Genomic DNA, 18,322 nt, shown 5'->3' with positions numbered 1-18,322 from the left:
TTACAATTACGGAAACTATAGTATCAGCTGATGCAGAATTTGAACTAGGATTCTTGCGTCCTGGAAGAAATTCCACAAATCAATACGTGGGAATATGGTTCAAAAAGGTATCGCTGCAAACTATCACATGGGTAGCAAACCGAGATCACCCAATCACTAGTTCTACTGCAGTTCTCACTATTAGTAATGATGGGAACTCGTGATTATGGATGGTAGGTTGTCGTACATGGTATCCAATTTGCCATCATATGCCAATGCAAGTGCTACGTTATTGGACTCGGGAAACCTTGTTTTAAGGGATGAAAACTCAAAAATCTTGTGGCAGAGCTTTGATTTTCCTTCGCATACCCTTTTACCTGGAATGAAGCTTGGGTATGAGAGAAAAAAACCAGGAAAGACTTGGTCGTTGTAGCTTGGAGAAATGCTGAAGACCCTAGTCCTGGAGTTTTTTCAATGGAGCTCGATCCTAAGGGAATAAGTTAGCTTTTAATCATGCGGGAGCCTGACACGTTGTATTGGACAAGCGGGCCTTGGGATGGGCACTCGTTCAGCTTTGTTCCTGAAATGGGATCTAATTATATATTAAATTTTAGCTATACTTACAATCAGGAAGAGACTTATTTTACATATAATCGTCGGTGTAATTCCACTAGTAGGCTTGTAATGGATCTATCGGGGCAGATACAGCAACTGTATTTGCTGGAATCCACCCAGCAGTGGAATTTATTATGGTCAGAACCGAGAACCCAATGTGAAGTTTTTGCTTTTTGTGGGCTTTTGGGTGCTGTAACCAGCAAACGTTGCCATTTTGTTCATGCATTCAGGGATTTGAACCCCGATCTTCTGGAAATTGGGAACTAAGTGATTACACTGCAGGATGTGCAGGAAAACCCTTTGCAATGTGAGAACAATAACACACTACGGGTGAGCCAGATGAGTTTGTTATGTTGTCTAATGTACAACTACTACCAGTGAATCCAATAAGTTTTGAAAGTAGGATCATTGAAGAGTGCAAATTAGCTTGCTTAACTGTTCCTGCACTGGTTGTGCTCTCAATGATTATAATTGTTCAATATGGATTGGAGATCTTATTAATCTGCAACATCTTACTGATGACGACCATAGTGCAAGAGATTTTTATGTCAAAGTTGCTACTCCTATGCAAAGCCCTAAAAGTATGCAAATTTGAGTCTCTGGCAATCATTATTACATATTTATGATCTTGTTTCAATATTATTTTATTTCAATCTTTCCTAACTGAATTTTATCATTTAGTAGTTACTTTCGAAAATACTGGTGCCAATATCTGTATCTTTTTAATCTCACATGCTTCAGGAAATAAGCGAAAGCTTGGATTATTGTAGTACTGGCCATTTCTCTGACAGCCATTTCTTCAGCAGCCTTCATATGGTGGATGTGGGTGAGAAAACTCAAAAGAAAAGGTATGAATTTTCATTAGCAACATAAAACTGATTAGTTGGCAATTCTCACACAGTCAAGCCATGAGACCATGAGATCATGAAGAACATTTAATGCAATTGTAAAATATGAAGTTAAAAGAGGTCACCAGAACATTATCAAGAAAGAAACATGAAATTCACAGTCCCATTTACTTTCAACCACTTAATAAATAAACGTGCTAAAAGTTGATAATCAACACAAACAACTTGGTTTTTTCATAGTTGAGTATACATGCTATTGACAGCAAGCACGACCTTGATAGGCTATCTATCATAAATACAAATCAACTCAATTAAGGTAATCAATCAGCAATATATTCATCTCTATCTCATAATGAATGAATGCCAAGAATATAGGAAGAACAAAACAGAAAATCATAAAAAATAAGCATGAAAATAAAATGCACCTTGCCTGTTGTTGTTCCTATTACTTTCCCTTAGTAAGTAACTGCAAGGTGGGGTTTGTCTAGCAAAACTAGACTCTCAACATAAGGATCAACAAAACTATACTTAGATCCAGTAATCCCAAGGTCTTTAACCTCTTGGGTCTCAAGGTTTCGTGACACAAGCCTTTTTCTATATGTTTCCAATATAACCTTGCCACTCTTCCTAAAAGCTTTTGCACAAGGTATTTTCTTTCTGTAAGAACCACGAAATGGCCTTGTTATGTCCTCCTGTGGGGGCGCTTGAGCATCCAAACTTATAATTTTGGTCCATGATGACGCATCCGCATCCGCATCCGCATAGTTTTTCAACACCCATATATCGAGAGTGCCAACAGAATATCCAGGTTCAATCACGGCAATGGAATTCCCATATGCCAAAATAGATACCCACTCCCAAGAGTACTTATCGGAATGCTTAGGCAGTGGTATCTCACGGAAGACCTCATCCTCCAAATCAAACACCAAAACAAAGTAGAGAAATCTGATTTCTGGAGTTGTCTTGTAACAAACCAAATGCAAAGCCCCATTGACAAAAGCCTGTAGGCGTAGGTAGACCATCGCTGTATCACGAACAGCACATTTGGGACATTGAGCAGTAGCAGTAACCACTCTCCATTCCCCAGTGGCAAGTGAGTAGACCTCAACCTTGGGTGTGAATTCACCCTCTTCAAAGTCCCTATCCTCAGGAGTGACAAACCTCACGACCTTATAGTCATTGGTTTTGGAATCAAACCCAAACCCAACAGCCGCGGTGTAGGGACCGGTAGTCCTGAAGGAGAAATTGGGGTTAGGAAGTCGCACATACTTTTTAACACAAGGGTTCCAGAGAATGAAATTATAAACGTAGGTGTATATGCCATCAGCTAGGCAAAATCAAGCCATTACAAGTACCAACTACGCGGAATACTCCAGTAGAGCTTTGGCCATGGAAAGGGAAGTCGTCAAAGCTGGTGTATTGATGGAAATTGGTGTTGGTGTTGTCGTCCCAATGTAAAGCGTAGACTTCTTTTTCATCTCCGATTCGTTTCAGTTGTTTGCCTGCTTTGGCGAGAGGCTTAGGGCAGAGTCTGAAGAGGAGGAGGTTTTTGTTGTTGGAGGAGTGGTGAAGATGAGTGGAAACAAAAGAGGGGTTTTGGATGAGGGATTTGGCAAAATTTGCTAAATAGACTGATTTTTAGAAGATTTTTTGTGAGCAAAATGTGCTTGAAACTATATCGTTAGTTAGACTGTTTCCAAAAAAAAAAAGTGAAAGTCGAGTTTAAGAAACTCGACTTCTGTGCAAATGCAACTCGAGTTTCTTAAACTCGACTTCCACCTTTTTTTTTTTAGTCACTGACAGGGTGCGGGCAAGAGAAAAATGGGTTGGAACTCGATTTTCTTAAACTCGATTTTCAAAAACAGTCCAACTAACAAATTAGTTTCACACGTGTGCTGTTCACCCAAAAAATTCTTAAAATCAATCCAACTAGCAAATTTTGCCGAGGGATTTCCATGTTTTGGAGACAGAGGTGCAGGTGATGATGGATTTGATGGGTAGGTGTAGGAAAACGTGGGTTAGGATTTCATGAGGAAGAGAGTCCCACAATGCTTCTTCTGTGATGGATTTCGAAACTTCAGGTAAGTTGTCTGACATTGCTGCTACCTTCAAAAGAGAGAGATTAGGGGCTTAAAGCAGCAGTAACTGTAAAAGTAAAGAGAGAGTAGACCACCAGGCGGGTTGGATAGGAGCTAAATCCCTAGCTAACTAATCAGAGGAGCTGTGAAAGTGAGACTCTAGAGAGAGAGGAAACTAGAAAAGCATCAATGCGGCCAAAATTGGCAATTAACTCCAATGGTTTTTTTTTTTTTTTTTTTAAACGTATCTATTTTTACAAATCACTCATACTAATTTACCTATTCTACACATTTATTTAATTAAATATTCATTCTTTAATCATTTTTTATTATTTTCTCACTCATGGCCTCTCTCTTTCTCTCACTACTTCAATCTGGGTATTTTCTCACGCATGATCCTCCTCTGCAGTGGTTGTGAAGGTTGATCGAAGCCTCCTCCGACTCTTGCCAAAGTCAATGCTGACAAAGACGACGCCATGATCTCCAGCCAAATCCAACCAGAATCTCAAAATCCCGACACCAACAAAGAGAATCAGTGAAAAGGTGATGAAGCTAAGAAAAAGGGAGAGAGGTGAGAGTGAAGGTTTGATGATCGGCGGCAGTGGAGGCATGAGAAAAAGGGAGAAAGGTGAGAGTGAGAGCAAATGAGGAAAAGGGAGAGTGAGGTGAGGTGAGAGCAGAGACAAGGAGAGAGTTAGGTGAGAGTGAGAGTGAGAGTGAGAGCAGAGACAAGGAGAGAGAAAAAATTATTAAAATATTAAATGCACATGCTATAGTAACCGTGCATATATGCACAGTTACTGTAGCAATTGTGCATTTATGCAAAATTTTACACCCATTGATGTCGGTTTTTTTGCTCAAAATGTGTAAAATCAGTTACTTTTTCCATTTTGCACAACTTTGTACATACTGATGGGGATGCTCTTAGTTGGCAAACTTTCAAAACTATATTTTTAACTAACATCTCGAGTTTAAAAGACTCGATTTAGGACTTGTAAATCGAGCCTCAAAGACTCGATTTCCATGTTCTGATCATGTTCTGATTTGGCGTTTTTCCACGTGGCATCCACTTGGAACTCGAATATTAGAGGCTCAAGTTATATCTTGACCCTTTGACCGATGATTTTTTTTGTTCTGAGGATGACGTGGTTTATCCACGTGAAAGCCACCTGGAAATCGAGTCTCTAAGACTAGATTTCATGAAGGGGTTATTCAAAATTCAAAAGTCACGGACACCCTCTCCACTCTCTCGCACCCTCTCCACATATAATAACTATCATGGATTTTCTTAACTATTTCTCTTTCTTCACATATAATAACTATCATGGATTTTCTTTCTTCATCCTCGAAATACATAAAGAAAAAAAAAAAACTAAATGCAAATGAATAGTGCCAATGTAAATTTACATTTTTATTGTAACAATTATGTATGTAGGGACTGGACTTGAGCACTTCTACTGTTAAATAAGTGGACTCAAGTCCAACTAACCCAATACAATGAATCTGTAGAGAGCGGATTTAAGAACTAGGCCCTAGCAAGCGGACAACGCCCATTGCAGTGTTTTCCACCGTCGAACGCCGATGAACCGAAACCATTCTCAGAAATCTGTCATCGGCCCGGTCCGAGGAGCTTGGTAGTCCTCCTTCTTCCATGGGGATCCATCCCCCCCTTAGTAATCTGTTTCTTCCCCTTATATAGTCCTCTTTCAACGATCTCTTCCTTCCACTTGTTGATCATCCATGCCTTCCCCTAACAGCCTGTCCTATCAGCCGCTTTACCAAACCTCCTGTAAGTTACAGTAACTGAGGCAGTGCTGCTCAGGGGTCATTTCTTAATTAATGCGGCCAGAACGTTAGTTGTGGGCATTTAATGTGGAGGTAACAGTTCATTATGGACTTTCTCCTTCACCATGCTTTCTCAACTAGCACGTTATACTTGTTCCTTCTCTTTAGATGCTCTAGAAGGCTACTTTAGGTGGCCCGTTACTTCCTCCTCCCATGGTCTTGGCCGGCCGAGGACTAAGTCGTCCTCGGCAAGGTTCCTAGGCAATTTGGACTTTCACACTTCGTCCTCGAGCATCTATCCCTCCTCGACAAGGGCCTTGGATTTGGTACGAAGTGGGCCGGGGTTACAAAATTCTCTGACCCCATAATAGCCCCTCAAAATCCTGCTGTCCGAATCCTCGAATGGGGAGAAGGATTTTGATATCCTCAGGCCTTTATCATGGTTTGTCCAGTCTGGTCCTAGCTCAGCATTTAGAGTCTTTTCACCTGTCTGACGCACGTTTCTGGTGCTTCGGTATCCGTTACACAACTGTATTAAATTTTGGTGGCTCTATACTCTCCACGTTCAACGGTGTGATGATAATCCAACGGTGAGGATCCTTCACCATTATGGGCGGGAGGCCTCGCGCAATTGTCTTTGGTGAGGGGGTAAATACCCATTTGAACCGGTTTGTCTCCTCACTTCTGCATTCAAGGGTTCTTACGCACACACCCCAAATCCGGTCAAGTCTCCAGCCCAATTCGCGTCTCTTCGCAGCCTAAAAAGCCTGGGTCGGAGCGCCTTCCCTTATTTCTGTAAGTTTTCCCTTTACTCTACCTTATACTTTTCCCTTTCTAATTTTTCTCTTCCTTTACTCCTCTCTTCTTTTCACTCTTCCCGGAGTCTTTTAGCCGTCTTTCAAGATGTGTAGGTTTAACAAATTGGTTGAGTCTAAGGAGGCGATGGAGGAATTTATCGCCACTCATAGGATACCCGGTAACGTGGGTCTGAGGTACTGCGAGAAGAGGGATTGGTATATTATGAGGGGGGTTGGTGAGGTAGTGATTCCCATAATCGCCTTCTTTGAAGGTGGTATGAGGATCCCTATGGGGCCCGTGATGAGGGGCTACCTTAGGCATTTCCGATTAGCCCCTACCTAGTGCGCCATTAACGTGTTTAGGATCCTGGGTTGCGTGGATGCCTTGAACGAGAAGATGGGGTTGAGGTTAACCCATCATGACGTGAATTGGTGCTACAATCTCCAGCACCTAATGAGTAAGTCCTACTACATGAAGACGAGGGATGATAGAGTTAGGCTCATCCAGTGTCTTCCCGAGTCTAGTAAGGGGTTGAATAAGGATTTTCTCATTGTGTCGAGGGAGTGGCACGACGGCCTTCACTGCCCAACAATAGAGGGGGAGCCAGGTAGGGCATTTGGAATATGGGAAGGTTGATCTTCTATGATTTCACCGTTTATACTGCTTGGTTGTTAACGAAAGCTAGCCTTTTCTTTTGCAGATCCACACGCCTTTGAACGGCACTTCCACTTAGTCAACAAGGAAGATCTGGAAAAGGTCATCAGAGCAGAGATCTTTGTGAACGAGGCTAATAACCAAGTTAGAGTCGCCCATAAGATCCTCGGGTACAAACCGCTCCAGAAGTCGTTCTCGGCTCCTAGACACGTGATCAGAGCCAAGGACCCTAGGCTTCGCCAAATCACCGTGGTGGAACACGGGTTTTTGTTTTCTGAGGGATCTTCCATCCTCGAGGGCGTCCCATTGGTAGGCTCTTCCTCGTCCCATCGAGCTGCGGAGGCTGAAGGAGGGAGTTTGGGAAAAGAGGGAGAAGTAGTTAATCTGGGTTCGTCCGATGATGAATTCGGCGCACTCGTCCAAGTCCATCTATTCGAGGATCCCTCTGGTGACTTAGGCGATTCCCATTTATCTAAAGCAAACCTTCTGTCACCAAGGACTGGTACTCAAGCTGAGATAGGTTTCAAGAGACAACCCCAAACCAGCTTGTTCGACCTACTTGAGGGCCAACCGGGGAATGACACGTCGGGGAAGTCACAGTCCAAGCCTTTTTCGCCTCCTTCGCTGGGGAATGGGTTACCTTATGGGCAATAATGCAATTTATAAAAGTTAAAGGACTAAAATGTACTTTTGTAAAGGTTTTTGGGGTCAAAGTTTGATTTTTGGAAAGTTTAGGGATTGAATGGAAATTTGAGAAAATTTTGGGGGTCAAAATGTAATTTTGGAAAAGTTTTGAGGTCAAAACATGATTTTGGGAAAGTTTTAGGGTCAAAACATGAATCTGGAAAAGTTTCGAATCAAAATGTATTTTTTGGGAAATTTTTAGTCAAAATGCAATTTTGGGAAATTTATGGACCAACATGAAAATATGGAAAAATATGATGGCATGCTAGTAATTAAAGGAAAAGCAAGCTGGTGGCCCTTTTAATTTGTGTGGGCTGGAGCTGTTTGGGTTTTGAGTGAAACCTAAACAGATTGGGTTAGGGTCAACATTTATTCAAGTCTGACGTGGACTTTAAGACTGGGCTAGTGTGATTGGTTTGATGTTGGTTAAAACCTGGGTTTGTAAGAATTGATGGCTGGAGGCATAAGTAACACGGGTTTGGGCTTACGTGAGGGCTGATGGTTGAACTTAATTGGGCTGGACCCCATATTGATAACCAGACCCGACTCAAAGCCTATTTTCCCTACAGTCGTGTGCCTCTCCTCACCCAGAAATAGAATCTTCTTTCGTTCCTCTGCATTCTCTCTCTCATATCTCTCTTCCTCTAAGATGATTATATCATCCCTCCAATACTGGCTTGTGAACCACCCAACCATCCTCCATTTCTCATGGACCCAAGGCCAAACCCCAGCCTCCACCCCTCTCTTCCTCTCTCTCATTCTCATCTCCTATCTCTCCCTCACTTACATCCTCTCTCATCATCATCTCCACGCAATCCCAATCCCAATCCACATCCTCAAACCCATCTCAGCCCTCCACAACTCCTCTCCAAGATTTTAGAATTTGGTGACACCCTTTTGATCATTCTCACTAATTCCATCCAACGCTTGACCTTCCTCCACGTTTACCACCACGCGACGGTCCTGATCATGTGCTACCTTTGGCTTCACACTTCTCAGTCTCTGTTCCCTGTGGCACTAATCACCAATGCGTTGGTGCACCTCGTAATGTACACCTACTACTTATTGTGCGCAATGGGTGTGCGCCCCAAGTGGAAGAGGTTGGTCACAAATATCCAGATTATGCAATTCGTTTTCAGCTTTGCGATTTCGGGTCTGATGTTGTATCACCACTTTAGCGGCTCCGGGTGCTCCGGGATTTGGGGTTGGTGCTTCAATGCTGTTTTCAATGCCTCTCTTTTGGCTCTTTTTCTGGACTTTCATGCTAAGAGTTATGCCATTGCCAATAGGAAGAAGATGATGATGGGTCCCGGTCCCAAGGATAAAGGATCATGAGGATCTTTACTTTATTGTACGGTGATGTTTTATTAGAATATAATAATAATTATGCTGTTTTGAGAAACAAATGTTTTATTCCAATTTGGATTTTATTTATGTTGATGGTTTGGTTGCTGTAGATAGTTTTTCTAATTCATGTGCTGCTCGCTGCTGTGTTAGTAGTTTTTTTTTGGGTAAAATCCGTTTAACACCCTTGAGTATTGTGGTAATGCCAGCGAAACACACCAATAATGTTTCAAAACTAACCAATATAGTCCCTAGACACCAATTTGTGCACTCTAACTTCCCTCCTCTCTTCTCTTTCGATTTCACACTACCATTCCTTCATTCACCCTTCATAAACCAGTTGGCAGTAGCAACATATCATGGATAAACTTAAAGCAGGTATCATAAAATCTGAAATTTCAGTTCAAAGCTGAAAAAACCCAAAACCCAAAAAACAAGAAACCAAAATTTTGGTTTTTCTTTAAACTATCACTTACCCTCTAATCTTCATGGACACTGAATCACACAGATCTCTGCCATCGAAGAAGAAAGAAATAGTAAGTAAGATTATGTTGTGTGATAGACACAAGAGAGAGGTGTACACTACCTCCAGCTCAAGAGGTATCCAACAAGTTTTTCCAATTCTTTGCTTTATAAGAACAAAAATAGAGAAACGGCCTCAATATTTTGAAGTTCTTTACCCACGATTTCTATTGTTTTTGGTATTAAATTAGCTACACAATATATATATTCAATTTGGTTGACTTCTGCCCTTGATCCATAATTCCCAATTTTTTCTTCCAAAATTTCTGTTTTTCTTCTAGGGACAAAAGTCAAAACCAAGCAATAAAAGGACATAGGGGATATTTGTAGACTAGCATAGTGAGGGGATAAAATATCGATAGTTAGCAAGGTTTTAAAAGCAAATAGGAAACTAGCATCTCGAGTTTTTGAAACTCGATTCAGTGTAGAAATCGAGCCTCCAAGCCTCGAGATTGATTGCTGACATAGAGATATTTTTGCCACATGGAACTCAAGTCTTAAAGACTTGAGTCTTAAAAACTCAAGTTCCACATGGATTTTTTTTCCACACCACTTACAAATTGAGGCTTAGAAACTCAAGTTTTATCTTGGAACTCGAGTTTTAGACGCTCAAGATGCTAGTTTTTCACGTTATTTTAAAACGTGACAACTAACTAAATGATTTGATATTTAAGGTTATTTGGAAAAAAAAATTCAAAGGATATATATATATATACTCATACATATATTACTTGTTGTCTCTTTGGGGTGCTTTGTTTTGTGTATAGACTGGCCTTGAGCAAGGTTCTGCAGAGATAGTGGGCCAGACCCAACTCTCCAACCCATAGAAAGCCTTAGCCCAAAAGCATAAAAGGTGTCCACACTCCTCAAGGGTGTTTAATTGATTTTACCTTTTATTTTTATTTTATTTTTTCTAAGAAATAGGAATTAATAATTAAAGTATTAGCACCAGCTCGTGCACAAATTTCTATTTATTTTAGCATAATAACTTACTTTTTTTTTTTTTTACATACTCACTTTAAAAATACTTCACATTAGATTATCTACTATGTACTATATTACATTAAAAATATCAATTTTTAACTGTTTCTCTTTCTTCACATATAATAACTATCATGGATTTTCTTTCTTCATCCTCGAAATACATAAAGAAAAAAAATAAAAAATAAAAAATAAATGCAAATGAATAGTGCCAATGTAAATTTACATTTTTATTGTAACAATTATGTATATTTACACAACTTTGAATAGACTAATTTAAAAGAATTTTGAACTTATTTGACTAAAATGTGGTATTTTTTATATTATGCAATCATTTATTTAAGTGATCTTAATTTTACTTTTTAGTACCTTAGAGTCTTGTAATAGCTTAAAAGTACAATATTATCTAAGTTTTGATAAGTATTATCATGTCTATTTTGTGTTTACTCCTGCATTTACATGTACATATGAGATTTTACAAGTTTTCTCTAAAATATACACATTATGCGTATTTTTCTCTTGTAGGAGATTAAAACTAAGCATGCAAACATGGAGGCAAGAGAATCCAAAAGTTAAGATCAATTGAGAAGTGGCTTTTAGCGAATTTAACAAGTCAATGATGTGAGGAAACATAAAAGGAAAGAGAGAAATATGTTTAAGCCAAAGTTGGAAAAAATCCTGACACAAAAATATTTCAACCATGTCAAATTGACTTGATTCATGCAACCATAAAAAGAGGACTTGAAGATATAAAAACTTTTAGTTTACAAAAACTTCATAATCTACCGTTTTCAAGGTTAAAACTGACCTAGAAGTTGACCTACTACTGAAAAATGGGAATTGATATTTTTATTTTCTTTTTTGGGGAGCATGTGATTTTTTAGGGTTTTAGAGTTTATAAATATTAAAAGTATACAAGGGTAGCCATGTTTTTTGTTTGCTAGAAAACCTTATTTTTTATCAATTTTTGAGAGTATTTATTTTCTATTGAAACTTAAGAATTTAAGCTAGGGTTAGGGGTGAATCCCCAATGCTATAAATTGTCCACTTATCAATCCAAACATGTTTTTCACGTTTTGATTATTGAAATCAATTGGTCTCTTTTCATAATTGTTTTGTTAGATTGGTGTTTAGTTGCTATTTCTTTCATGAGTATTCTTGAATTTTCCTATTGTTAGAATAGGGTTTTATAATCTCTCTAGCAATATGTGATACTCTTGTTAGATATTACTTTTGCCATAGTATTGTCTCTAGGGTATGCAATGTTCTTGAGCTTTTCTAGCAAAGTTGTTATTTTCTAGACTAAATTCTTGGACCAATTGATTAACATAATCAACCAAAGAGAGTTTTATTAATAAACCCTATTTTTAAATCTTCCAATCGGATAGTTTATGTGTTTACTTACCCGATTGTGTACTAAATTGGATTGATAGTGGATGCTTAACAATATTGGTGTACAAAACCTAACACCCTAGTAATTTTATTATTAAATTTTATCAAACTTTCTTTGTCCTAGTTTCAATCATATTTTCTATATACTATTGGTGCTTTTGACATGTTAAGTGTAACACCCCATAATTTTATTACTAATTTCTTTCTTATACATAAATTAAAAAGGAGGCTCACAATTAAATGGATTTAATTGATTTGGGACTAAGATATTTAAATTAGATAATTATTATGGTATAAGAGGTCCAAGTGAGATGGCATATATATATATATATATGGGACTTGATAAGCTTTTTTTTTTTTTTTTTTTTAAACCCTAGCCTTTCATATTGAGTTTTGTGTGTGTGTGTGTGTGTGTAGGAGGCTTCTCCTTTTTTAATGACATACACGGTTAAATTTATTTTCCTACTCTGTGGCTTTGTGTGAGATTGCAGGTATGATTTTTTTTTTTTTGGTCGTAAATATAGAAAGTTGGAATATTCAATGGCTAGCAATTGTTCCCATACTTATAAGAAGCATCTATTATTTGCGTACCTAATAGAAAAATAGGTGTTACTGTTATGGATCTAAATCTATGATTATATTAATGGAAAAAGGGTGCTTTGTGGTTATTATATAATTGTCTATGCCTCACTAAATCCACCACCAATCTATGATGCATCTACACCCTTGTCATTGTCCAAATATGTGTCCAGCAATATCTTATGTTTTGCGGCATCAAGGGAATTACGGTGGCAGATATAAGTAGTGACTAGAATTAGATTAGTTGTGAAAAGCTTACAAAATGAAGCCCGATCGACAAGTTCAGGCATCAAACGGGGCATTTCAATGCTCCCATCTATCAACTTAACAACTGCAACTCCAGCAGTGATGGCCACAAATTCAATAGCCAAGCCCACTAACAAAGCTAAAGTGTATCTCAAAGAATCTACCATCTCTGCAGGCTTTAATATTGATTGATAAAACTATTTAAGTGTGAAAACAAAGTTTTTAAGTGGGAAATTTGTGTATTGATGGACCTATTTTTGGTGTTGCTAGGTTCTAATTCTACTAATTTATTGTAACTCAAGAGTGGTTGATGTCATTTTTGCAACTAAGAGGTAAGTGGTGTTTACTAATTTGGGTTTTCCCAAAACAGTTTTGATTATCAAACTATCCTTATATCAAAGAAATATGTTTATATTCTATAAATATATTGATATCCTATAAATATTTGATGTACACATTGTATGGAAACGTTGACTATTTGTTATATAAAAAACTTGTGAAACAACCTAAATTTATTTAATTTGTATGTGTAGAGAAATCTTTGTATTTTGAGTATTATGACTGGATTATTTGTTGTGAGTATCTTGAATTTGTTTTGAATCCTATGGCAAGTCGTGGTTAAAAGCTTAGTGTTGTGTTAGTCTTTAGCAAGGGACAATCATATAATAGCTAGTCCTTAACAAGAGACAATCCCAAAAAAGAGGACAGTGCACATTTGGTAACTCCTTGGTAAGGGAGTATACCATTGAGGATTTGAAAAGGGAGCTCCTTAGCAAGGGAGTGCACTTTTAAGTTCCATATGAGCCTAAGAAAGGGGATGAAAAGAGAGTTCCAGTCCTAAAAAAGGAGACAGCACGACCCTGTCAACAAAGCATAAACGTTGACCACGAGATAAGCCTTGGAAATTGTTTGTATGATGGTGTTGGTATGTTATGATGGCTCACAATATAATGATATTTCTATATGAAATATTTGATGTTAAAATATAGATAGTTTTGCAAGTTATAACTTTGATGTATGGAATATTTATTTAAAAGGTTTGTTCCCACACCCCAATATTAATGAATTCCACTTATTAAGTTATCTCATTCCCTTTTTATTCCCCATTACAGAAACATTAAAGGAATCATTGGAGTAAAGATTCTTGAAAGACAATAGTTACAAATTATATTGTGAAACTTAGAATTTCATTATTATTTTTATGGTATTACATATTGTACTGAAGAATTATTTTGAGGATATTTTATCTTTGGTGGAATTAGAACTTAAAATTGTGATAAGATTTTAGGTTGCTGGTTGCATTTATTTAATACTTTTATGGATTATTTAGATTGAATAGACTTTTTTTTTAAATGATTTTGGGCGTTACATTAAGTCCCCACAATTGTTTTCCTTTTTCTTTTTAAGTAAAAGACAATATCAAGCCCCCAACCACCCCCCACCCCCCCCCCAAAAAATTATTAGTTTACTTAAATCCCAACATACTACCTTCTCCCAAAAATAAAATAAAAATAAAGTGCACATGCGTGCTTAAAGGAAAGAAACAAAAATTGACTGTTGCTGATGAATTTTTATTTTATTACATATTTCCATTTGTTGTGAAATAAGTTAAATAGATAAAACTAAGCGAGAAGAAAACAAAGAATAAGCAATTCCCACTCCCCCAAAAAAAACACACACACATATATAACCTTAGAATTACACACACACACACACATAACCTTAGAATTCTTGTAGATTTCATGGGATAAAGTTGCAATAAAGAGTACAATTATGGATATATATATCTCCCCTATAGACTTTATACATCCCAAGTAGCCCTTTCATTGTCAAAATTTTACACATTCCAATTAGACTTTATTTCTAACACTCACCTTTGGTTGACCACTTCCTAAGAATATGCCTCATTAAAACATTTCCAAAGAAATAGCCCATGGGAAGAAAAAAAATTGGCTAAGGAAAAAGAGTATAGTATTCTTGTATCACTTCGAGTGTCTTAGGAATGCCTCATTAAAACCTTGCAAAGAAAACTCAGTGTGAAAAACCTTAGCGAAGGAAAAAGACTACAATCAGCACATATCCTTTAGAAAATGTACTCCCCTCATGAATACAAAGAACTTCCATTGTTCATGATAAAAAGATCCTTAAGTCGATGCATACCAATGTTATGCACCATATATCGGCCAAATTATCACATGATCATATCTACTTAACATCAATATTGCCGCTCTTCTCGAGCTCATGTGTATAAAAGAATTTTGGTGCAATGTGCTTGGTTCTATCACCTTTGACACAATCTCCTCTAATTTGAGTAATACAAGCAGTGTTATCTTTGTATAATATCATTGGGTTATTTTTTATTAATGACAAAGACAATCCACATTTTTCATGAATATGTTGAATTACCTATCTCAAGCAAACACATTCATGACTCGCTTCATGAATTGCAATAATCTCTAAATGATTAAAGGAAGTAGCAGAAATTGTTTGGTTAACAAATTTCCATTAAACAGAAGTAATGCCATAAGTAAATAATCATTTTTGTGATTGACCTATGTGTGGATCAGAAAGATAACCTCCATTAGCATATCCAACTAACTTTGGATTTGATAAATTTGGATAAAAAAAAAATCCCAAATCAATCGCCCTATGAAAATAATGTAATATATGCTTAGTTCCATTCCAATGTCTTCAAGTTAGTGTAAAACTATACCTTGCTAGAAAGTTAGCTACAAAAGCTAGATTAGGTCATGTGTAATTTGCTAGATGCATCAAAGTAGCGGGAAAGGAGTCTATCTATCTACCTAGCTTTGGTAGATTTCCTCCAATGCAATCCACAGAAATTCAACGAATCCCTTGGTGGATAAGTCCGACGACTCAGCAGCAGTGCCGCACCTGGCTATAGGATAAGAGACAGCTGTTGTACTACTTGACTGGTAAGAAAAAGCTTACGTAAAAACACATCAAGTGACAAACCTGTCATTGGAGTGCTCAAACAAGTTTAGTACACTCGAGTTCCATCTGGATAAATTTCTTTTTTTTTTTTTTAAATGCATGGAACTCGAGTTTACTAAACTCAAGTTCCACGTGTTTTTTTTTTTTTTTTTTTTTTTTTTTTTTTTTTTTTTTTTTTTAATTCCACGTCAGACTTATATTGGTCGGACCTTGAGTGTAGTAAAGTTGATTTTGAGTTGGAAGTCGATTTTGGCAAACTTGAGTTCCAAAAACAGTCCAACTAACTAAATAAGTTCAAACATGCGCTAGTCATCGAAATTTTTTCCTAAAAATGTACTATTTACCAAATTTTGCCCAGAGATGAGAGTTGAAGTGTGAGAGAGATATAGAGAGAGTAGTGTTTTGTGACCTATCCATAATATCAACTGACAATGTGTGGGTCCCACGATTTTCACAATATTTACAATTGTGCTACTCAGAACTGTTACTTGAGTGTTGAATACACCTCTTGATTGGTTCTTAAGTGTTGAATACACCTCTTGATTGGTTTTCTAAATTCATGTTTTATTGTATATCCAATCAGAATTGTGCCACTCAGAACTGTTACAATTGTGCCACTCAGAACTGCTACAGCCACTATATATTTATCAGTAATATTGAATATCCTGTTTCATCTCTTATAGTTATACAGACAAAATAGAAGAACAAGGCATCAGCCCACAAAATGCAAAGCATAGATGTCAAGTATAGGACATACGTAACACAACGTAAATTTTACGTTAACAGTAGAATGTAAAACCCAGAATTTTCAATGTGTTAATAGAGAAAAGGGGCAAAAAATTTAGATGACATTAGCCGAGGCAAGGTATCGTTTGACTTTATGGTTGTGTAAGCAAGGAACCTTTTGGGGCTGTCATAGGATGGAGATTCACTCTCGCGTACACGTATTCTTCCTTCTCTTTTATTTTATTTATTTTACTAGACACCTCTTTACTCTCTCTTATAAAACATATCTCCTCACATGTAACTATCCTCAGCAAAAGCAAAGAGAGTGATGGCTTCTTGTTGCAGCGTACTTCTGACAATTGTGTTCATCTTCACTATCATTGCATCAGGTACATTCCTTCTCCACCCTTTTGCCTAATGTTCTAAGATTTATTTGTATTTTTATGATTAGCAAAAACCACTAGACGCCTGATGTATTTTCAAATTCATGGCTCAATTTGTCCCGACATTACACCATTGCATGCATCTAATATTTGACTTAGACACTTAAATTTTCGTGTCAAAGTTGGACTACAAAATTCTAAGGACATTTACTTCCATTAATATGCTTACAAATTTTAGCACACTTTGTGCGACAGTGACTAGAGTATCCAGCAGTACAAGAAATTTCACCATAGTAAATTCCTGCAAGGAGACAATATGGTTAGGAATAACACATAGCGAGAACATCAGTGGTGGTGGATTTGAACTAAAACCGCGAAAATCTACTGTTTATACCGCTTCATCTGGGTGGGGTGGACGCATTTGGGCTCGAACCAGTTGCAAATTCAACAAAAATGGCAATGGCACATGCCAAACCGGTAGCTGTGGCAGCACCCTCAATTGCACTGGCCCGAGTAGCGCTCCAACCTCCATTGCCGAGTTTAACCTTGGAGAAATCGATTATTATGATGTTAGCCTTGTAGATGGTTTTAACTTGCCTGTGATAGTTAAAGCTTTTAATGGTACTGGAAATTGTAGCACTGCTGGCTGTGATGGAGATTTGAGGCAAAATTGCCCATCAGATCTTACCCTCAAGGCCAAAGGGAAGGTCATAGCTTGCCGAAGTGCATGTGATGTGTACAAGACTGATGAGTATTGTTGTAGAGGAAAGTATGGAAATCCTGACACATGTTTACCTTCAAACTATTCAAAGAGTTTCAAACAAGTATGCCCGGCTGCATACAGCTACGCATATGATGATCCTACTAGTATCATAACTTGCTCTGGAGCAAACTACGTTGTAGCCTTCTGTGCATCAAGGTAAGACCATATTTAGCGTAATTGAAAAAAATTTTAAGCTCCATTTTTATTATAAAAAAAATATTAAAAAAAAAAAAAAAAGGTTCCAAGCACTTAACATTTGTAGTTATTAGTTGAGAGTAAAAATAAGTATAAGAATGTTTATCATATTTGAATATGCCATGCGTTTCTTACAAACTTTTTTTTTTTAACCTTTTTTTTTTTGGTTGAATACAGGAATCAAACGGTATGCTCTTATCATGATAATCAACTTTTCTGTAATCAATCAAAGGGCTTAAAAGTAGTCCCTCACAGATGGTGGGTTGCGGTGCTTGCTATACCCTTGATGTTAAAATTATGCGTCATGTTCTAGCAAATTCTATATATAATGTTTCATAATCTAAAACTCTACTCAATCATACTTTTTTTTACTTCCTCCTTTTTTTCTTTTTCTTTTTTTGGGTTGAATCCCACCACACACCCTTGAAATTTATCAAAATGAAACTCCCTTGAAGTTTGTATAAATACAATCATTAAGTTTATGCCCTTTTATGCTGTGATTTCACTAAAGGAATATTTCATTTCGTAAAAGATTTTTACTCAAACTGCGGACANGTTGGGTTTTAGGCCCATTGTTCTTTACTTTCTTATTTATTGCAAAGGGCCACCTTTAGCTTTATTCATTTTTCCTATTTTGCTCTAATGCTTTACCACAGAATTTGCTTTACTAGACCCTTTTAGAATCTATACTTGGGCTTTACTCTTCCATTCTTTAATTGGGCCTTTGGGCTTTTATTCCTTAACACATTTCTCATTTGCACTCTTCCTCCTAAGGGCCTCTTGAGCCTTATTTTC

General features: G+C 37.3%; 3 protein-coding genes across 3 annotated transcripts; 2 read left to right on the top strand and 1 right to left on the bottom strand.

The window, feature by feature from the left end:
- Positions 1 to 1,897: 1,897 nt before the first annotated feature.
- On the bottom strand, positions 1,898 to 3,998 carry LOC112003022 (F-box/kelch-repeat protein At3g06240-like). The gene is made up of 2 exons (XM_065767692.1): positions 3,911 to 3,998; positions 1,898 to 2,769 (listed from the first exon to the last, which is right to left on the bottom strand). Exons 1-2 carry the CDS (start codon positions 3,996 to 3,998, stop codon positions 1,898 to 1,900), a joined length of 960 nt encoding a protein of 319 aa, XP_065623764.1.
- Positions 3,999 to 8,024: 4,026 nt separating this feature from the next.
- On the top strand, positions 8,025 to 8,891 carry LOC112003023 (fatty acid elongase 1). The gene is given in 2 exon segments (XM_024035192.2): positions 8,025 to 8,301; positions 8,304 to 8,891. Coding segments are annotated over 2 exon segments (684 nt in total). The 5' UTR covers positions 8,025 to 8,090; the 3' UTR covers positions 8,777 to 8,891.
- A 7,608-nt stretch (positions 8,892 to 16,499) lies between these two features.
- LOC136065041 (pathogenesis-related thaumatin-like protein 3.5) lies at positions 16,500 to 18,032 on the top strand. The gene is made up of 3 exons (XM_065767695.1): positions 16,500 to 16,575; positions 16,825 to 17,488; positions 17,705 to 18,032. Exons 1-3 carry the CDS (start codon positions 16,515 to 16,517, stop codon positions 17,838 to 17,840), a joined length of 861 nt encoding a protein of 286 aa, XP_065623767.1. The 5' UTR covers positions 16,500 to 16,514; the 3' UTR covers positions 17,841 to 18,032.
- The last annotated feature ends 290 nt before the right edge of the window (positions 18,033 to 18,322 follow it).

The sequence above is a fragment of the Quercus suber genome, unplaced genomic scaffold, assembly GCF_002906115.3.
Source record: "Quercus suber isolate HL8 unplaced genomic scaffold, Cork oak 2.0 scaffold_835, whole genome shotgun sequence".
Lineage (NCBI taxonomy): Eukaryota > Viridiplantae > Streptophyta > Magnoliopsida > Fagales > Fagaceae > Quercus > Quercus suber.
This window is presented reverse-complemented; position numbering and strand designations above follow the sequence as displayed.

Excerpts from the sequence above, each read along its gene's own strand:
- LOC112003022 (XM_065767692.1), bottom strand. The coding sequence starts at position 3,998 with ATGGCGTCGTCTTTGTCAGCATTGACTTTGGCAAGAGTCGGAGGAGGC. Across the intron at positions 2,770-3,910 it reads ACTGCAGAGGAGGATCATGC|CTGATGGCATATACACCTAC; the intron begins GTGAGAAAATAC and ends GATTTTGCCTAG.
- LOC136065041 (XM_065767695.1), top strand. The coding sequence starts at position 16,515 with ATGGCTTCTTGTTGCAGCGTACTTCTGACAATTGTGTTCATCTTCACT. Across the intron at positions 16,576-16,824 it reads CTTCACTATCATTGCATCAG|TGACTAGAGTATCCAGCAGT; the intron begins GTACATTCCTTC and ends TTTGTGCGACAG. Across the intron at positions 17,489-17,704 it reads GTAGCCTTCTGTGCATCAAG|GAATCAAACGGTATGCTCTT; the intron begins GTAAGACCATAT and ends GGTTGAATACAG.